General features: G+C 55.3%; 1 protein-coding gene across 1 annotated transcript in view; it reads right to left on the reverse strand.

The window, feature by feature from the left end:
* LOC122370136 (splicing factor, arginine/serine-rich 19-like) overlaps window positions 1–15,484 on the reverse strand; it is a 31,980-nt gene extending 16,496 nt beyond the window's left edge. Inside the window, exon 1 of the mRNA XM_043345439.1 lies at window positions 14,648–15,484. Coding sequence (XP_043201374.1) covers window positions 14,648–15,467 — 820 coding nt within the window. The 5' untranslated portion in view covers window positions 15,468–15,484. The remainder of the gene's footprint in view (window positions 1–14,647) is intronic.
* Window positions 15,485–17,868: the final 2,384 nt, after the last annotated feature.

Here is a 17,868-nt window from a genome sequence, read left to right on the forward strand (position 1 = left end):
GTGGCCGCTTCCAGTGAGACGAACCGCTCAGCGCCGCCCCCAGCCACCGGCAGCGGAGGCAGGCACCGCACTGCACTCAAAACTTTTTTACTACCTCCTGGAGAGTTCATTTTCATCAAACCCGCAAGATAATAGTATATTGAAAGGGTAACTCGCTGCTACCATTATGTGCATAGTAACGGTACGTGGTTAATATGAACTTATTCGCCAGCGAAGAGTATTATTACCATGTAAATATCAATATTACTCTCGCGATCCAGAACATCACGAAAACTCTTTCCTCCTGGGTATCGTGACTCGGGTACAGATAGTCGTTTCATGCGTGGATCTTGTTTACCCTCGTGAAGATGATATTTGAAATGGAAACAATCAGCCAATCAGAAACGAGATCGGCCGTTTGCGGTTTGAAGGCCGCGCGCATCTGTCAGTTTTCGGCCGTTGGTCTCCGAGAGCGGATGTGAGCAGTGTCGGTGCCGCGCGGCGTGGCCGTTGGTGATTGTGCTTGTGTGTTGTTCATCGCCTATAGAGCCTCTGTGGACATTTTATTGTAAGTACCGATGTGCTAGAGCATTGCGTGCCGTTGAGTGGTGCTAATTTGACCTGGTTAACAGGACCCCGTGCACGGCCACGTGGCCTAGTGTTGTGAGTACGTACATTAATTTTGTTGTGATGCTACAAGTTAATGCATTTTGTTGGTGACTTTGAAAAAGCCTTGCACTGTAGTGATCCAGTCTCATTATCTCACGCAGACGGGCGACCACCCAGGAACGCCGTCGCTCACTTCAAATATTGTGCGCTCTGCCTAATCCAATATGAGGGCGCTGAATGTCTTGTATTCATATTCAAATTGCATTCAAGTTGTATCGTGGTGTTTATTTACCGCTTGTGCATTGCTGAACGCTTTGTATAAATTTGTATGAATAAGTGAAGAGCCTCACAATGTTCATGGTTGGTGTGCCCCTCGTATTGTTTGTACGGAAGCCAAATATACCTACATTGTTGCTCTTGAAACATTTTTTTTTTTAGTTGGTGAGCTCCGGTTAACAGAAGCTTCGTGAAGCTTCTGAAGAAAGCGTCTGTGGGTCTGCTACCATCCTCTGGGGGGTTTACACTAAAGGAAAGAGTAAACATTACCATGTGACAAAGGGTAGGCCATAAGAATATACTCTCTGTAGGAGGGTAAAGCACAGAGTAGATGATGCGTTACTCCCTAAAAAAGGGTTCCGTTAAAGATTTACCCTTTCAAAGAGTGTAACCCAAAAAATGTTACACTCTAGACAAGAGTAAATCAAAAGATTTTACCATTCAGAAGATGGTAAAAAACGTCTGTGTGTCATGTTACCCCTCCCTGGCGAGTTTACTCTTCATGAAAGAGTAAAATTTACCATCTGGAAGGTGGTAAAAAACGTCTGTGTGTCAAGCTACCATGCTATGGCGGGTTTACCCTTCAGAAAATGGTAAAAAAGTTTTCAGTATACTGGAACGGCGTCTCCGCAAACCAGTGAGTCGAAGAAACCGGCAGAAACCACGGGGAATTCACCGGCACAAAGATGCTCGACTGTCAAACTTACTCCCCAGCAAAATGGCCGAAAAAATATATACCTAGAGTGTTCATCGAACCATCCACCTAATCACCGGACACTTACGCTCCTCGGGCCCTGACGAGACCTGATGCTACCATCTGCCAGTTGACTCCATCAGCCCACATCAAACTGTCGGCCCATCGCCCACCGCTGCTGTCGGGAGCGATGATCCGGCACCCGGATCCACCGGTCGGGACAGCTGCGACCGGAGTGCGGGCCGCCCGTGCTGCCGTCTCAGTAACGCGGCAGGCCGCGGCAGGCGACGTCACCCACCTCCAGCCCCGCTGCATCACAATGAGCCCGCATTGTTCGCCGCCGTACAATGCCCCCGGTGAGCAGCAATGCACTACCGCAAAGGCGGGCGACACTGGCGCATCGATCCGATTCGGCACACGTGTGAAGATGGAAAGGAGAACGGCAAACTAAACAGTGGATGTGAATTGATCGGTCCTGTGCGCTTCAATCCCTGTCAATCTCTAATCACATCGATTCATCATCTGGGATGTTTATCGCAGGTGGTGTGTGACAGTCGTTTCTCCGCCGCTTGCACAGATCCAGCGGTCATAACTCACCGCAACATTCTTGGATAGTTGAGACGCAATACAAACACCGGTTCAACCTACTACATCGTACACACGGCATGTCCTTGGTTACAATCGGCGACATGCCAACACGGATACTACATGCATGGGTGACTGCTGCATCTATAACGACATGCACGCCAGTTGAACGCCCTCAGAGCTCCACACGGGTATCTGCTTCACATACAGTGACGTTTCACTAATGCGCCCACGTGCATCCATCGGTGCAAGCTGCGACGGATGTGTTATCGCCGGGCGAGCGCAGCCAGACAGAAACATCGGCCGGCCGAAGACGGTCGTCTCGGCCGTTTAGCACGCGTGCTGTGCGTTTCCTCACACCGTGTCATCGATGGCCCAGTTTCGTCAGGGCGCCGGGCCGATCCGCTCAGAGGCGTGATGGTATTACGGTAACGTGCCAGCGATGCGGCACTCGGGGCTCCGAAGATCCGACCCAGCCACTCCACCGCGCCTGGGAGTGCTGCTTTATAGCGGCCATTGCGACACCGCTCCGCCGCCAAGGCACACCACTCCGCCGCCTCCCCCGCGCCAGAAACGGCCAAGGTCCACGGCCGCACGGCTCACGGGACGAAAAACCACACCGACAGCTCTAATTAACATCCGGCTGACCGCCAAACTCGGCGCAAATTATCTCCGCACTGCCCGGTCTCGCTTTTAAACAGCGCCGGCCCGACCGGCCGTCAGCGCTCAACACGCGGCTCAAACGAAGCCAATTACGGCACGGAGATTTCAATGCCAGCAGAGCGGGGTAGCCGGAGACTCTCACGCCACGGAGGGGGTAGCACGCGTTCTGTCAGCGCAGCGCACGAGCTGTGAGCTGTGGACGGAGCTGTACCAGCCGCGCAAGGCTGCTCTCACGCGCACACAGCCGCCGCCGTTCACAGAAGGTCGCCGCCGGACAGATTGGGGCCGCTGAGATTGATCGGCCGCGGCCGTAACGTCACGCGTCACGGCCGCTACTCGACCTGGCCCGGCTCGGCACGGCGCGGGGAGGGCGTGGCTAAGAGGGGGGGGGGGGGGGGGTCGGTGTGGTTCCTTGACGTCCTGGGCGTGCCGGGAACACCAGGTAATATTCGCTCATCCAGCGAAACGGCTCGTCAGGCACCAGCCAGGCGAAACTATCGGATATACCGTATCGAGCCGATCCATTATGGCCTCCGAGAGGGACAGCGCCTTCACTGGGAGGATCTGACGGTATCCGTGACCTTCCCTCCCACCCTCACACTCAGATTCACACTCACACTCACCCGAGCGGCGACGGTCACTGCAATAACGACGACGCCAATCATGCATACCGAGACCAACGAGACGAGACAAAAGTAAAAGGGTCCGTCTTCCAATGTGGCAACTGGCAACGCGAGGCGGCAATTGTTTTGTAAGTGTCCGATGTGACACGGTCGAGGGGAGCAGAACTGTCATCATCGGGGCCCCCGCCGAGGGTCACCGCCAAGGGGCGCCGTCTCTGTCGAGTGACCACCGGTCTGACGAGTGGTTTGTCCCTGACATGACATCAGCAGCGGTGGTGTAATGACGCAGCCCGGGAGAGCGCTGGTCAGCCCGCGGGTCACTGAGGGGTGTCCGAGGTCAGCAGAGGGGTGTCCGAGGTCACACAGAGGGGGCGGGGTCGTGTGAGAGGTGCGCTGACGTCACAGGCGGCCGAGAGGAGAGGATGAGCGAGATGAAAGGAGACCGGCCCGGTAAGCAAAGAGGAGAGGAAAGAGAAGAGGAAAGAGGAAAGAGAGAGAGAGAGAGAGAGAGAGAGAGAGAGAGAGAGAGAGAGAGAGAGAGAGAGAGAGAGAGAGAGAGAGAGAGAGAGAGAGAGAGAGAGAGAGAGAGAGAGAGAGAGAGAGAGAGAGAGAGAGAGAGAGAGAGAGAGAGAGAGAGAGAGAGAGACTTTAGGGAAACAAAATAGTGTGGGCATGGATGCGGAGTGGATAGAGAGCAGGCCACTGACGAGGGAGCAGGCCTGGGCAGAGCTCTTAGCACCGACTCCGATCAGCTGGGCAGACCAGACAAGGGCACCTCACATTGAGGGGCGTCCACTAACGCGTCCCCCATCAATGGGACTCTTCCAGCAGCACAGACAATGGCCTCTAATTGTTGGAGCGACTCGGGTCGCCTTTCAGCGGTCGGCGGCAGTGTTCACGGCAGTGACGGCTGGAGAGCTCCGTTAGCTCGGGAGTCGGGACAGAACTGGGAGCCCCGCTGACAGATCTGAGAGACAATGTCGGACGCCTTGATTGGCTCAGTGCAGACTTGAAAGACCGCGCGCAGCAGCCAAACGGAAAAATTGCGCCGTCGACTCGCTCGGTCGATCTAGCGTGCACTACAGGGTGTCTCAAAAGTTCGTTCACACATTTCCCATGCCAATAAAGCATATAAGAACCGGCCAAAAGTATAAGGTTTTGGTGTCTGTGTGTACACTAGACAAATATGCATGCTTTGACAACTGATTAAGAAGGTTGGAAACCAACCCCTTTGCTGTATCTCCAAAAATATTTGCCCATACCGATTTTTGTTGTTCCGTCAGCTGCCGGAGGCTGATAAAAGGTTACCAGCTTTCAAGCTCTTGCAGGGGAATCCCCTGCAATTTCTGCGTCGGATTTAGTTTTGACTAGCTCCCCGGCAACATATGATTTTCCCTGAAAGCCGACAGCTTGCATCGACACCATTCTTGAGTATTTTGTAGGCATTCTCTGGCGCTAACTCCTTCATGAATGACTGGCGCCGACATCCCAAGCGCCATTTTCCTTTTCAAAACGACCCCAGTCCTGAACAAACGGGAAGTACCAGGAGTAAATTTTTCGCATCATATGGTAGCAGAATGTGTCGGACGTCTGTTTCTCAGACACATTGTGCAAATTTTGCAAATTCCAAGCGCTCGTCATTCCCCATGCCAAGACCTTCGCTCGGTTGCGGAGTGTTTTCCTCGGGAGATGTTCTGCTTTGTGAACGGCCCAAACCTGTCCATCGTGTGGTTTTATCGGGATTTTGTGTTTAAAAGAAAATTATTCGCTGCAGATCTGCCTCTTGAAACTTCGTTAGATAAAATTTTACAATAACTGACACTTTTGGAGGGTCTGGTGTCCTTGGCATTGACGATTTTTGTGTTATTGTCCCCAAAAATTAGCGTTATAGATATTATAAACAATTTTAAATTATAATTTGTCTTTATTTTACGATGACCTGCACTTTTTGAAAATGGGTAACCTCTGTCTGTGACCTCCAAGCCAGTTTTCAATAGTTATGACCGCATTTTCAGCTGCTTTCCGGAACACGAGTCTGCTGTCGTGCGAGGGTCGTTCAAAACGCCGTTAGACTCGCATGGTTTCGTCCTTCAAAAATTTTAGCCACCGTTTTTATGAGATGATCATCATGTTGCACTCATCCTCGCCGACACTTAGCCATGTGTCGTTTCCGACTTAACCATTCCCATTACTCCTGAAACAGAGAGTTTCACAACATACCCGACTTTGCAACCTACATTTTCGTGCCTGACCCATGGTCAAAGGTGAACCCTTTTTGTGAGCTCATGAAGGGTCGAATGCACTTGAAAACAATGAGACTGCTTGAGGAAGGTTGTCACCAATGCCCATGCAAAATTTCGACTGTTAATTTCTTGTTGATTCAGAATTATTGACAAAAAAGCATGGCTGGTACCTGTGAACGAACTTTTGAGACACCCTGTACATACAATGGCTGAATAGCGATACTGTTCAGCAGCGGGCATTCCTTGGTTAAATGTGACCACTTCTTGTAAAAGAACCGCAATAAAGTCATGGCCATTCGCTCAAATGGAAACGGTTAATGCCTACTCTTTAGTTCGCTTATTGCACTCATTAAGGGTGTAACCAGTTATCAGACACCAACAAAACGCAGTTCTCATGGGATAGCTAACTCACTTAATTCGCTGACAGATGGTAAGCCAAGTTATGACTAGGAAGTTTTTAGTCAATCTGACATGCAAATTACCATAATAAAATCATTATACTTGAGGAGATATCCGCGGTGGAAAGTGTTCCCACAATTATTATAGGGCATTACCGGCAGCATATAGACACGGCCATCGGCTCCGGCCAGCGGGGCAGAGCCCGCGTCGGTAGGGTTTCCGCCGGGCCGCCACTGAGAATTCGCCACCACTAACGCCTGGGACCGGTCGACGCGGCGGCACTCTGCTCCCCAGCGGCAGCGGAATGACCGGCCGGATGGTGAGACCCGGCAGACCCTCCGGTCAACATGGCCGGGTTTCGGTTCGTGGAGTTGGGACTCTCTTACTGGTTAAACGGACATCATTTCATTAGCCATTGTGATCAATCTTTTAGCGAAAAGTGTTTGATATTTGATCCATAAAGCAGGGAGTAATTGGCAAATCAATTGGCATCATCGAATAACCAGACTTTCAGGGGAGGTAAGCTGCCATTGAGCCTATCCTGACCATCCGTCCGGGACATTGTCATAGATGGAAAGTGCTATGGACGGTCCCGTCCGTTCGTCTGGTCCATTCTGATCCGCCGCGGCGGTCTGGTTCAGTATTGACCGATTTGGTCCGTTCGTCCGGTCCGGTCCGGCGCGATGATCTGGTTTGGTCCAGTCCAATTCGATCCGTTCGTTCGGTCTGGTTCAGTCCGGACCGATTTGGTCCGTTCGTCCGGTCCGATCCGTTCGTACGGTCTGGTTCGGTCCGAATCGATTTGGTCCGTCCGTCCGGTCTGTTTCGGTCCGGACCGATTTGGTCCGTTCGTCCAGCCCGGTCCGATCGTCCGGTCTGGTTCGGTCCGGACCGATTTGGTCCGTTCGTTGGTCCGGTCCGGAGCGGCGGTCTGATTGATGCCGCACTCGGAGGGCGGCGTGGCCGGCGGCCAGACGCCATATGGCTCGATCTGGGAGTATAGCGGACCGCACCGGGACGGGACGGACGGGACACTCACCCCGGCCAGGTCACGGCCCACTGGCCACAGACAGGCCGACGCCAGCCGGGGGAGAGACTAACTATACAGACTGACTGTGGGGATACACCACGGACTGACTATTGGGAAAGACACTACAGACTGAGTGTGGGGAGAGACACTACAGGTTGACTGAGGGGAAATACTATAGACTGAATCGAGCCGTTGGAAGAGCCACTACAGAGACCGACGCCAGCCGGGGAAAAGACACTGCGGGCCGACTTGAGCTGCGGGGAGACGCGCTACATAGGTACTGAATCGGGCTGCGAGAGGCGCAACAGAGACCAGTGAGGGACTACAGCCAGTAGCCACTGCAGACTATAATGCGCTTTGACCAAAGGGCAAAGCAGGAAACTCGACGGGCGTCCACGGCTTCAAAACGAAATCAGACAGGAGCATCACATACGACTTACGAGTAGGTACAATGACAGTGACAGTGTACCTAAAAGAGAAGAACTCGACTAAAGGCCATACCAGATCTTCTTGTATGGCCTTTAGTGACCATATGGCCAACACCAGATCTTCTAGCCTGATCAAAACAACGAAAGAGGTAAAGGCAAACAAATGATAACAGATAGGTTTTGTTTCCATCCACGAAAATTTAATATCCAGGCCAAGGGTAGGTACACCTACTATGAACGTCAAACCCCTTGAGACCCCACTTTTTTGCGATAATTTTTAAATGCGTCAACTTTCGTTGACAATATTCTGGCAATGTATGTTTCAGAACCTGCCGAAACTTTTATTACTAAGGTATTTTGACGCCAAACGATTATGGAAGGTACTTCTCATTCACTCGTAATGCTAAGGTCAATTCAGGCCCGGGCAGAGGCTTGCGCTCGGCCACACTCGAGCCCCGCCACCAGCGCCATCTGCTCTAAATGCCATCTACCAGCGCCCGCTAACGCTACCAGCTACCGCCCACCATCAAGCCTGAATGGAGCGAGAGACGCGAGTGACCGGTCGCCGGGCAAGGAGCGCCGGAGGGGTAGGGCGGAGCTTAGCGCTGACGTCATTGCGTGGCTCCGCCCCATGAGCGCGTAGCCTCTACCCAAAGAGCAGATTCGCTCCGTGAAATTTAACATTACCAGTGAATGAGAAGTACCTTTCATAATCGTTTGGCGTCAAAATACCTTAGTAATAAAAGTTTCGGCAGGTTCTAAAACACACATTGCCAGAATATTGTCAACGAGAGTTGACGCATTTAAAAATTATCGCAAAAAAGTGGGGTCTCAAGGGGTTTGACGTCCATAGTAGGTGGATAATACATATGGTTTAAAATAGTGTGTTGTGTCATAAGATTGTCATTCTAAGAAAATGTTTTGAGACATGTTGCATTGTAATGGCAGTCTTTATCCTCATTGCGTAACACCGTTACGCCATCAAGAAACAACGCAGGATCATGAATGACAACTGTCCGCCGTGGTGTCCAGTCACAAGAACTGCGAGAGATAAGCTGATCAGAACTCGGCTAAGCTAAGGTAGTCCAAGCTCATATTTTCATCCAGCTCATCCAATGTTTGCTTTCAGAGAGCCAAGGAGGGGCAAAAAGAAGCGAAGCAAGCGGGCACAATCCGCCCCAGCGCGCAGTTGCGCCATGCACTTAGCGCATTAACCGTGCTATGATCTGAACGCGGCTGATAGCTGACCTTGGCACTGGACACATTCATCACCCCAATTACCAGAGAATCGTGTCACCCGTTGGCCAGTTATTCTATCAGAATCATGTCACCAGTTCGCCAGTTATTCTTTCACAGGGAGGCGGGGAGACAGATGACCAACGTCTCCACTGGACCCCCTCCCCGGGTCGTGACAAACTGTGTAATTCGACGACCGGTTCTGGCCGGGGGATGAAGTAAGCCTTAACCTAAATAGGCGGGCGCCCGCGGCAGAGCCGAGTGCAGAGTGGGAGAGGCGGGCCGAACACCAGTCGGTCGGTCAGCCGGCCGGGCTGCAGCGCCAGCGGGCTGTCCTAAAACACACCCACGCCGCCGAGACGGGCTATTTAGCACAGAACGGTCGAGCTTCGCCAACCAGCCGTGTACTGATAGTGCCGTGAAGTGTCGGAGAGGCAGGTCGGCACGGCCACCGGCCAAGGCCCCACAGCTCCCCGCGGCCAATTAACCCTACCAGTCGCGGCGCCGGACCGTGATACTGGCTATAGCGGCCGGCCCTGGACGGGTTTTTAGAGGCCACTCTGGTCCGATGGGGGTGATAGCGGGTGAAACGGAGAATCGATTCTCGAGTCAACACCAAATGTTCAGCCCACGCCCTAAAAGCGCTTCTAGCGTTGAGTTGAGACCGGGCTCACCTGAATCTGTTGACCACCGAAGTGGGCTAATAAAGATGCATCAAACTAGGGTTTAAACAATGAATGAACACAAGAACAGTCCGACCGGCAAATACGGTCGAATGAGAAACGAAGGCAATTGGCACAATCACTCTATGGTTGATTAAGCAATGAACTCGACGATTCCTGGGCGCATTGAGTTGTCACCAAGCTCAAACGAGCACCGATTAGCAGCCGAGGGAACGTGCGACAAACAGGGCTCGTTTCAGTGGCGGCCGACCGGGGCAGTGACACACTCGGCTGGCCGCAGCGACAATGGAGCCCATTACCGACCACCGCGCGACATCCGATAGACGAGAAAGTGGCTCGGCGACAACCAATTATGGGCGAGTGCAGATGACCGATTTCATGGGGCTACTTTCGGTGACGAATTACAAAACCAACAAAAAGAAGTGCTATTTGAACGAGTCTGATGTAAAAAGGGAAAAACGCCTTTAAAAGCCATCTCTTGCCGGTCATCCCGACAAGCAGACTTCAGTAGTTCAACAGTCATCAATACATATTGTTCAGAATTACCGTCGACAATGCCGATGCTGGCACATAGCAGTACCGTATCTCGAGAGTCGGGGCTTACAATCATTCCTCATCTTTACCACGACAGTGCACAGCTATCCGAAAGCGAACGAAAAAAAGACGGCGACTCAAAGTCGGACAGCTGCCCAGAACTGGTCTCTGCCAAGGTGACCCCGCTTCTGCACTGGCCGTCGCGCACACAGCAGCCTGTCGACAACAGATTAACGCCGCCCGAGTGGTCAGCGGCCACCAGACAATGTGTGGTTCCCAGATGGCTCCGAACGCGGTCAGACACCGCCGCCGCATCGGCCGGCCATCTCCTTGACCGGTGAAAGTGAGATACCGTTCTCAGGTGTTCCTGAGCTCCGAAAACCCAACCAAACAAATAATCCGAACAACCGTAAATAGTTTAAAACCCAAAACCTCTGCAAGGCTTGGTCTTCCTTCGGTGGTTGGTCATGTCACTACAATCAATCGGCATCTATAGCGACCGGTTCTGGTGTGCGGTGAAACGCGGCCACGCTCGTCGAACGGGTTCCGGACGGGGCGCGCACTGCACCGGCCGGCGCGGCGGTGACCTTTTGACCCAATCGTGTGCTGACTGCAGCGGCGCCCGCCGGCGAGAGGAGACTCTGCACGACACCCGGCGCGTCCTGCATATCGATTCAGCATACGGTGAACCGTCCAAGTCACCGTCCAGACTCCAGAGTCCTACTTCCCGACCAGGGAGGCGGTCGGGGCTGAGTGTGAGTGAGCGGTGCTTCTATCCTCTCTCAGCGGCCCACACACATCGGCGGGACCGAGTGTGTGTGATGTGTGTGCGTGGTGTTTGTATGAACACCCCACCGGGTGGTCCACCCCACCCCCAACAACACACAACAGCCAGTCCGACACTGCCCGCGGCGCGTGCCACGACCCATTGTGAGCGACAGTGCCACACCGGGCGACCGTGCCATTGAGCGTCGACCTCTGACGCTGGGCTATCGCCCGCCGGTGCCTGCAGCTTCCGGTACGGCTGGCGGCCGCTGACACCGGCACTGGGTCAGTGCCGCACCCGGACTGTCGGATGGGAGGCGGAACAGCCGCCGCTCCTCTGCACCGGAACGGGTGTGTCCACCCAGGTCGGATCCGTCTGGTAGCGGCAGCGTTCAGAGGTGCCACGCAAATTCGCGCCGCGCCGTCCCGGACCAGAGAAGACGGTTGGGTCAGATGCGACGCAGCCGGAGCTATCCGAGCCGGTATCGAGAATATGTAGACCTTGACCGCGCTGCGTTATGAAAATATGTGGAGCGTTCTATTATCGCTCCATTGTCTGCGAAGCAGATAGCCGTATCTATGCGGAATAACCCAGAACGGCTTGTGCGGAACGTTAAGATCCACTTCGTTATAACTGTTAATTGGCACAACGTCACGCATTTGGAGGCGTCTCTCAAATGTGGTGAAACTTAAGACCTCTTCCAAAACATATTCAGACACCAAACAAGCCGTCTTGATCAGCAGGCCACCTGTACGCGTCTGCAATTCCCCCAAGAGCCACTCGAATGCTGTCTGCAGCTGTGATGTTTAAGCGGGTCACGCTGTCACCGCTGTCCTGCATCTCCGCTCGGTATGTTTTTTTCGTCCGATGTTTTGTCGCGATACCATGAGCGAAACCGCAGCCTGGGCGCGTTTTTGCTCGGTGTGCAGCTCAGCGGTGGCCCTCCTGGAGTCTCTCCGGGAGGTGGTGCCAGAGCAACCCTCCACCACTCAGCAGGACATCGCTCTCCTCAGTCCCCCACTAATCCACCCCTCCACAGTCCCACCGGCCTCCGCAGTCAGTGACTCACACACAGCACCCCAGGCGGACGGCCGGCCCGCAGGATCGCACCACCTCCACCGCGGAGAAAGCCATCCCGCACACCGCCTTCTGGCAGCGATCCCACGCGACCGGAATTCGGCCAAACAGCCGGCAATATTGACCCATTTCCCGGACGGACACTGACCGCGTCGTAAGCCGTTCGTTTCCGCGCAATGGTGTGCATGCATGCATGCCGGTGTAGCACCTATGCATGCATAGAGGGTGCACGATGAGTATGTAAGCGTGTGTAATTGTATGGGCCCTGTGTATGCATGAGGGTGCCTGTAATCACGTGAGCTCTAAGTGAGCGTGTGTGGGATTGGTATTGTCTGTGCGTGTGTGAATCCTGTACTGCGAATGTTTGTGAGTGAGAAGAGCCAACACGGAAGCGGAGGCGGAGGCGGCGGCGAGACCTCTGAAACGGCAGTAAATTCCAGGCGATCTTCTGGTGGCACAGACCGGCCGGCGTGGTGCGGCAGGTCAGAACCGCAGGACCGCCAGCTGTTTGACATCGTCCCGGCCCCTCCAGCTCCTCAGAAGGAGCTCCAGGTGGGCCGCGGGACGTCGGTCGGCGGAGGAGGCCGGCCTCTGGGAGTACCAGCCGGCGCCCGCTCCGCCGCAGCCCGGTTTGGCGAGGCGAGGCTGTCGCCCGGTTTGGAGGTCGGAGGCTCGGGCGCGTCGCGCGGCCGCGTTGAGCACAGCCCGTGACGACGATGGAAGAGTGAGAGCGCCCGAGATGGCCCTCGGGCTACACACGCACGCCTCACGGAATCCCCGGCGACGCGGTGCCATGCGCGCCGCAGTCAGCGCGAGCGGCACAGTGAAAAGCTTATATTTGTGGAAAGTGGGTCTATTCTGCGATTGCTTGTCAATGGGACGTTCTACAGCGAACCACAATGGGCGCGTGGTAAGCTGTTAGTTGGAGACAGCGAACAATAGCGGCATGAACCTTGCCTTATGGCGGCCGCTTTCGGTCATTACCACGCTGCCTTGACCCATGGCACGTTCAGCGTACGAACTTACATCGGGCGGTCGCGAGGTCAACTGAGCTGCAGACGGACAGACGGGCGAGTGATAGTCGCCGGCGGCGGCGGCTGTGCCACATTGCCAGCTGTTGGCCGCTCTGGTCTGCCATTCATCTACCGACGGACCAATCGGCGGGTCTGTCGGTGTGTCTGTCTGTGTGGGTCTGGCCGTGGTCTGCCAGTGGGTCTGGCGACGGGCCAGCCCTTGTATTTACCCGTGGCTTTGCCGGTGGGTCTGTCGGTCCGGTCTGCAGACTGCAAGTCTGGGTTGCCGGTCTAGTGTCTACCTTGCCGATAGGTCTGCCGGTCCATTTTACCGGTCCGATCTGCCGAGCAGGACCGCTCAGCAGCCAATCGCCATCAATCAGAGGCCCGCCGCCGACCACCGCTAATGACCGTTCTCTGGCAGATGTCCGTGTCGCTGTCCGCCGGGACCCAGCCGTGACGCGACAAACGGCCGACGCTCTCCGAGTCTCCCGTTAGTCGGCTAGGAAGGCCGGGACCGCACCGGGGCGGGGCCGGGGACCGGAAGTCGCACAGGACCTCAGGTCGGATAACCGCTTCGGAAAACTGACTAAAGGACAAGCGGCGAGCTGAATTGACCCCTTGGAACGCCCTGTTCCAGCAGGAATAGAGTGTCGAGGCCTCTTTTTGATAGAGGCCTCGACACTTTGTGGCCCACCATATCGAGTCCGCCGGTCACTGGCTGCATCAACCGTCTCTCCAACGCTCAGACGGCGCCCAATTTCACGCACTCAGGCGACTGATCTGGCCAGTGCAGTCTCCCGGCCGCGGTGAGACAGCAGAGACACTTTGTTTTGTTGTGTTAGGCCCTTTCGGTCCAATGAGACCATTTCAGAGCCGGGAGGATGATAGGATATAGGGGGAGACATTGGTCTGGGCAGGCACCCTAGTGAGTCGCCGGGGCTGAGCCCGTACAGAGACACTGTCCATCCCTCCCCTATATATGCCATGCTGCAGACCGTGCCGTCCGGCTCTGGGTCAAAGGGTCAGGGCTGCGCCCGCTAGCTGCCGCCGGCCATCCGAAAAGCGCCCGTCACGTATGGGTCCGCTCGGCTGGCCGGTCGCGGCGAGTACCGGGAGTGCGGACCGGGTGCCCTCGACGCCCGCCCACCGGCACTCCCGACGGGGTCATCGGGAAGGGGATGGGAGGGGGACGGTGGCTAGACAGGTCGAGTGGCTACTGGCTAGTTACACTGGTCTTGCCCATGTATGTGTGGTGAAACCTATGTAACTCGAGCCAATTTAATAGTCCGCGCCAAAACATTGATGATTAGAAAGTGAGCTAAGGCAGTTACACAGCTCAAAGGGTATGCTGCGGTTGGGTCAAATCAAAACCAATTTAACGATAAATTTATAAAGAAAAGCATGACGTAACATTATTGCAGCAGCCCGACAAACGTATCAGCATCGGCACATCCCTTCGGTGCTTTATATTGAAAGCATCGGCACGATCTAATTCCGTGAGGTCTCACGCTCAAGTTGCTCATTAAACCAATAGGGGTTAAAGGCAGTGTCAAAAGCATGACTCTTTGGCCCACCCACCCCATGTTGAAAACAAAATGACGTCATCGGCTGCAGCATCATACTTGCGAGCTGACACACACGTGCTACAGTAAACTGACCCCACAACATGTTCTGGCCAAGGTAACAATAACAATCTTTTACCGTTTGCCTCGTAAATAACCCCTGCTCGTGACCCCTCCCTCCCCTCTTTATCTCCACCCCAGCTGCCCTCTCCCGGCCCTCTGCCCTCCCCGTGCGGTGACTGACCTGACGAGGTCCTCTCGCGGTCGCGGTCGCGGTGGTCGGGGCTGGGCGCGTCGTCGGAGCCGATACCGCTCGAGTCCTCCTGGACGGCGTGTTTGTGTGCGGTGCGGCCGGCCGTCTGGTCGAGGTCGTAGTCGCGCGGCGGCAGCAGCAGCGGGCCCGTGTCGCGGCTGCCGATCTTGGTGCGCAGCTCGGCGGCCAGCGAGTCGAACAGGGTGGCCACCGGCGGCGCGCCCGACGCCGAGCCCGAGCCGCCGCTCGACGGCGCCGACTCGGCGCGACCCGGCTCCGGCTCCGGCGGCGGCGGCTCCGGCGGCGCCGGGCCCGCCAGCAGGCCGCGCTCTTGGAGACGCGCCTCGATCTGCTCAATGTGCGCCCGGTTGTCGGGCCGGCCGGCGAGGGTCTGCAGCTGGCTGGCCAGCAGGGCGGCCGTCTCGGGCGAGTCGCAGCGGTACGTGTGGACGTGCACCGGACACTTGGTGACCGGGTTGAAGATGAGCAGGATGCAGCTGACGATGTCCTGGTCCGGCGCCGGCTCCTGCAGCGCGCACGTGATGGCGTGGTCCGGGATGAAGTGCTTGACGGGCTCCGTACGCCCCTTGCCGCCCTTCTTGGGCACGTGCTGCACGATCTTCAGGCCCTTGTCGCTCACCTGCAGAGTCACCTTGGTGGGCTCGACGTGCTGCTCCTTGCGCAGAAGTTCGTCGACCACGGGCGCGATGAACTCGCGACCGCGCAGGCCGCGGCTCTCCAGGGCGCCCAGGAACCAGACGTAGTACGAAGCCTTCTCCACATCGCGCGGCTTGTTGAGCCGGAGCGCCATGGCGGCGGCGGCGCGGACCGCTGTCGACGGGACACTGCCGCGCGGCCGGCCCTCCGCGGCAGGCCGCCGCCGCCGCTGGCCCCGTTAGCAGCGCGGGTGGGAGGCGGCCGACGGTGGCGACGCCCGTGGCCGCTAATGGAAGCTGCGCGCCGCCACCGTAGAGCACAGCTCGAGGAATGGAGGTCAGGAAGAGACGGGCACCTGTTCGCCAGGTAGAGCGAGCGTCGCGAATGGGTCGTGCATAATCGATACGCATCAGACGTTATTGGAATAACTGTCCACCGTTCGATTACTGACCACGGTCCAGGCCAGGCCCGGTTTTCCACATCATTGGCGGATGACGGCATCTGAAGTTAACCCCGGCTAGCGATGAGCTAGGCAACGAGCACTTGTGGTTGAATAAAGCGAGCATACATGCCAGTGCAAAGTAGCCATATGTCCTGCAGATAGCTCAGTACGAATCAACCGCTTTCCTGTCAACTACCTATTCACGCTAACTCACATGTCAAACGAGCCCTCATGCTTTGCTATGATGCCATGCCAGCTCCAGTGTTTTGACATTGTCGATTCGACGCTGGCGTTAGCTGAGCACTGGATATAATACACGAGACCAGTCCCATCAGTTTCATCCAGCTGCTTAACTGCGGTGTATGGGCACATTTGGGAACAATCCCACACTTTTTATCTAACAATTTACGACGTTCTGCCAGAGCCTCCCGGCAAGGTGCGATAAGCCTGCTAAAAGTCCATCCGTCAATTTGCAGTCAGTGGAGTCCGGAGAGTTTCAGGGCCAAAAAGACAATTGCTCCCGGACCCTTCACTCCGCAGATGAATTTTCAAGGTCTCCACAGGCGAGTGAGTCACGGTATAGCGGTCTGGCCGCACGCCAAAAGTTGTTAGCCATGACATCGGATCTCAGATCCAGAGAGTTGCGGACAACGGAGTTGCATGCATATTGAAATGCTGGATGTCAGTGACCACATTAGCAGGCGCCCGCGGTCAGCCGTGCAATGTTGCGTTGACAATTGCGACAATATAGGTAGGCATCTATTGCCCCATTGTACTATGGCTATCTACGAGCTGTAAGCTCAACCGGTGACAATGGCCAGCCCCCGGTTGAGGCACCCTTCCTTTCACAACGTGCATCCGTCCTTCCTCTTCATTAATTTACATTCCCTTTCACAGCGCAGTACTGTCAGCATTTTAAATACACACCATAACGTCCCTCCCCACCGCATTCCAAAAGGTCGTGCTTCATCACACAGTACTCCAGCCCGACCCGTCTCTCCCGCTGCGAGTCCCTCATTGCCAGCCACCTCACGGAACTCGCAGCACACATTCCCCAGCTCCCCTCCCTCCCATCGACCACCGTACGTTCAGAAGGTACCACGCAGCCTGGCACGCAGAGCTTTCGATTTCTCTAAACACGGCGCGGCTGCCGAACGGTTGCGGCGCCCCACGTCCGTCGACGGTAGGTTGAGCCGCCCGGGCCATGGGTGCACAATGCACACCGACGCACGATAGGCGCAGAAAAACACAAGCCGGCGCCGCACCACCAGCGCCGCCGATTTCTATCGACGCAGACGGTAAAAGCTGAAAGTGAAAACGGCCCGGACCGGCCGGTCGGCCGCGGGCGGGGCGGGTCGACTGCAGAGGGGTCGGCATTGCACTCACCCGGCAGTACCTGACCGGCGCGAGTGAGCATTTTTGGAGGGAATTCGGTAGATGGGGGGAGTGATCGTGGGATGAGACGTACTTAAAGCCGACATATTTATGCATAACGGCCTGGTAAAATTTGTGAGGGTGTAGGCGAATAGGAATAGGGCAAACGCGGATACTTCTAGCCGGACCCAATTCACTGCTTAGTAAGTCACGTACCTACCGGGAACGTTTGAATGGGGCAGATGGACTTAACAGGAAACAGTGAGCTTAAATTAATCAGCGTTACACATTCCTCTTTCAGAATGGCCTCACATCACACCATTCGCTGATCATTTCACAATAAAAACGCTGCTAATAACCAAGACAGTTTATTTCGGCAAACATCGAGTTGATACACGGACAAGCGTGTGGATATACCCTGGTAAACAATTGTGCATTATCGATTACGTATCACTCAAGCTTGGGTCCCTCCGTTAGAGCTGCGCTGTAACAAAGGCAGCATTCCCTGTCCTCGGGGCGGCGCTCAGCCCGGCTGTGTGTACGCATTGAACCACAGAGAGGCCTGGTTACGAGAGCTAGTCTGCCAGGCAGCAGACATGCATTGACATCTGACAGATAAGCATCATTCATTCAGTTATAGCCAGTTGGCCAAAAGCACATAACGCCAGTCACAGTCACGATAGCAAAGCTCGCTTACAAGTATAGCTCAGGACAGAAAATTGTTCACTAAGAAATGGCC

Source organism: Amphibalanus amphitrite, unplaced genomic scaffold (genome assembly GCF_019059575.1).
Source record: "Amphibalanus amphitrite isolate SeventyFive unplaced genomic scaffold, NRLGWU_Aamphi_draft 001101F_arrow, whole genome shotgun sequence".
NCBI lineage: Eukaryota > Metazoa > Arthropoda > Thecostraca > Balanomorpha > Balanidae > Amphibalanus > Amphibalanus amphitrite.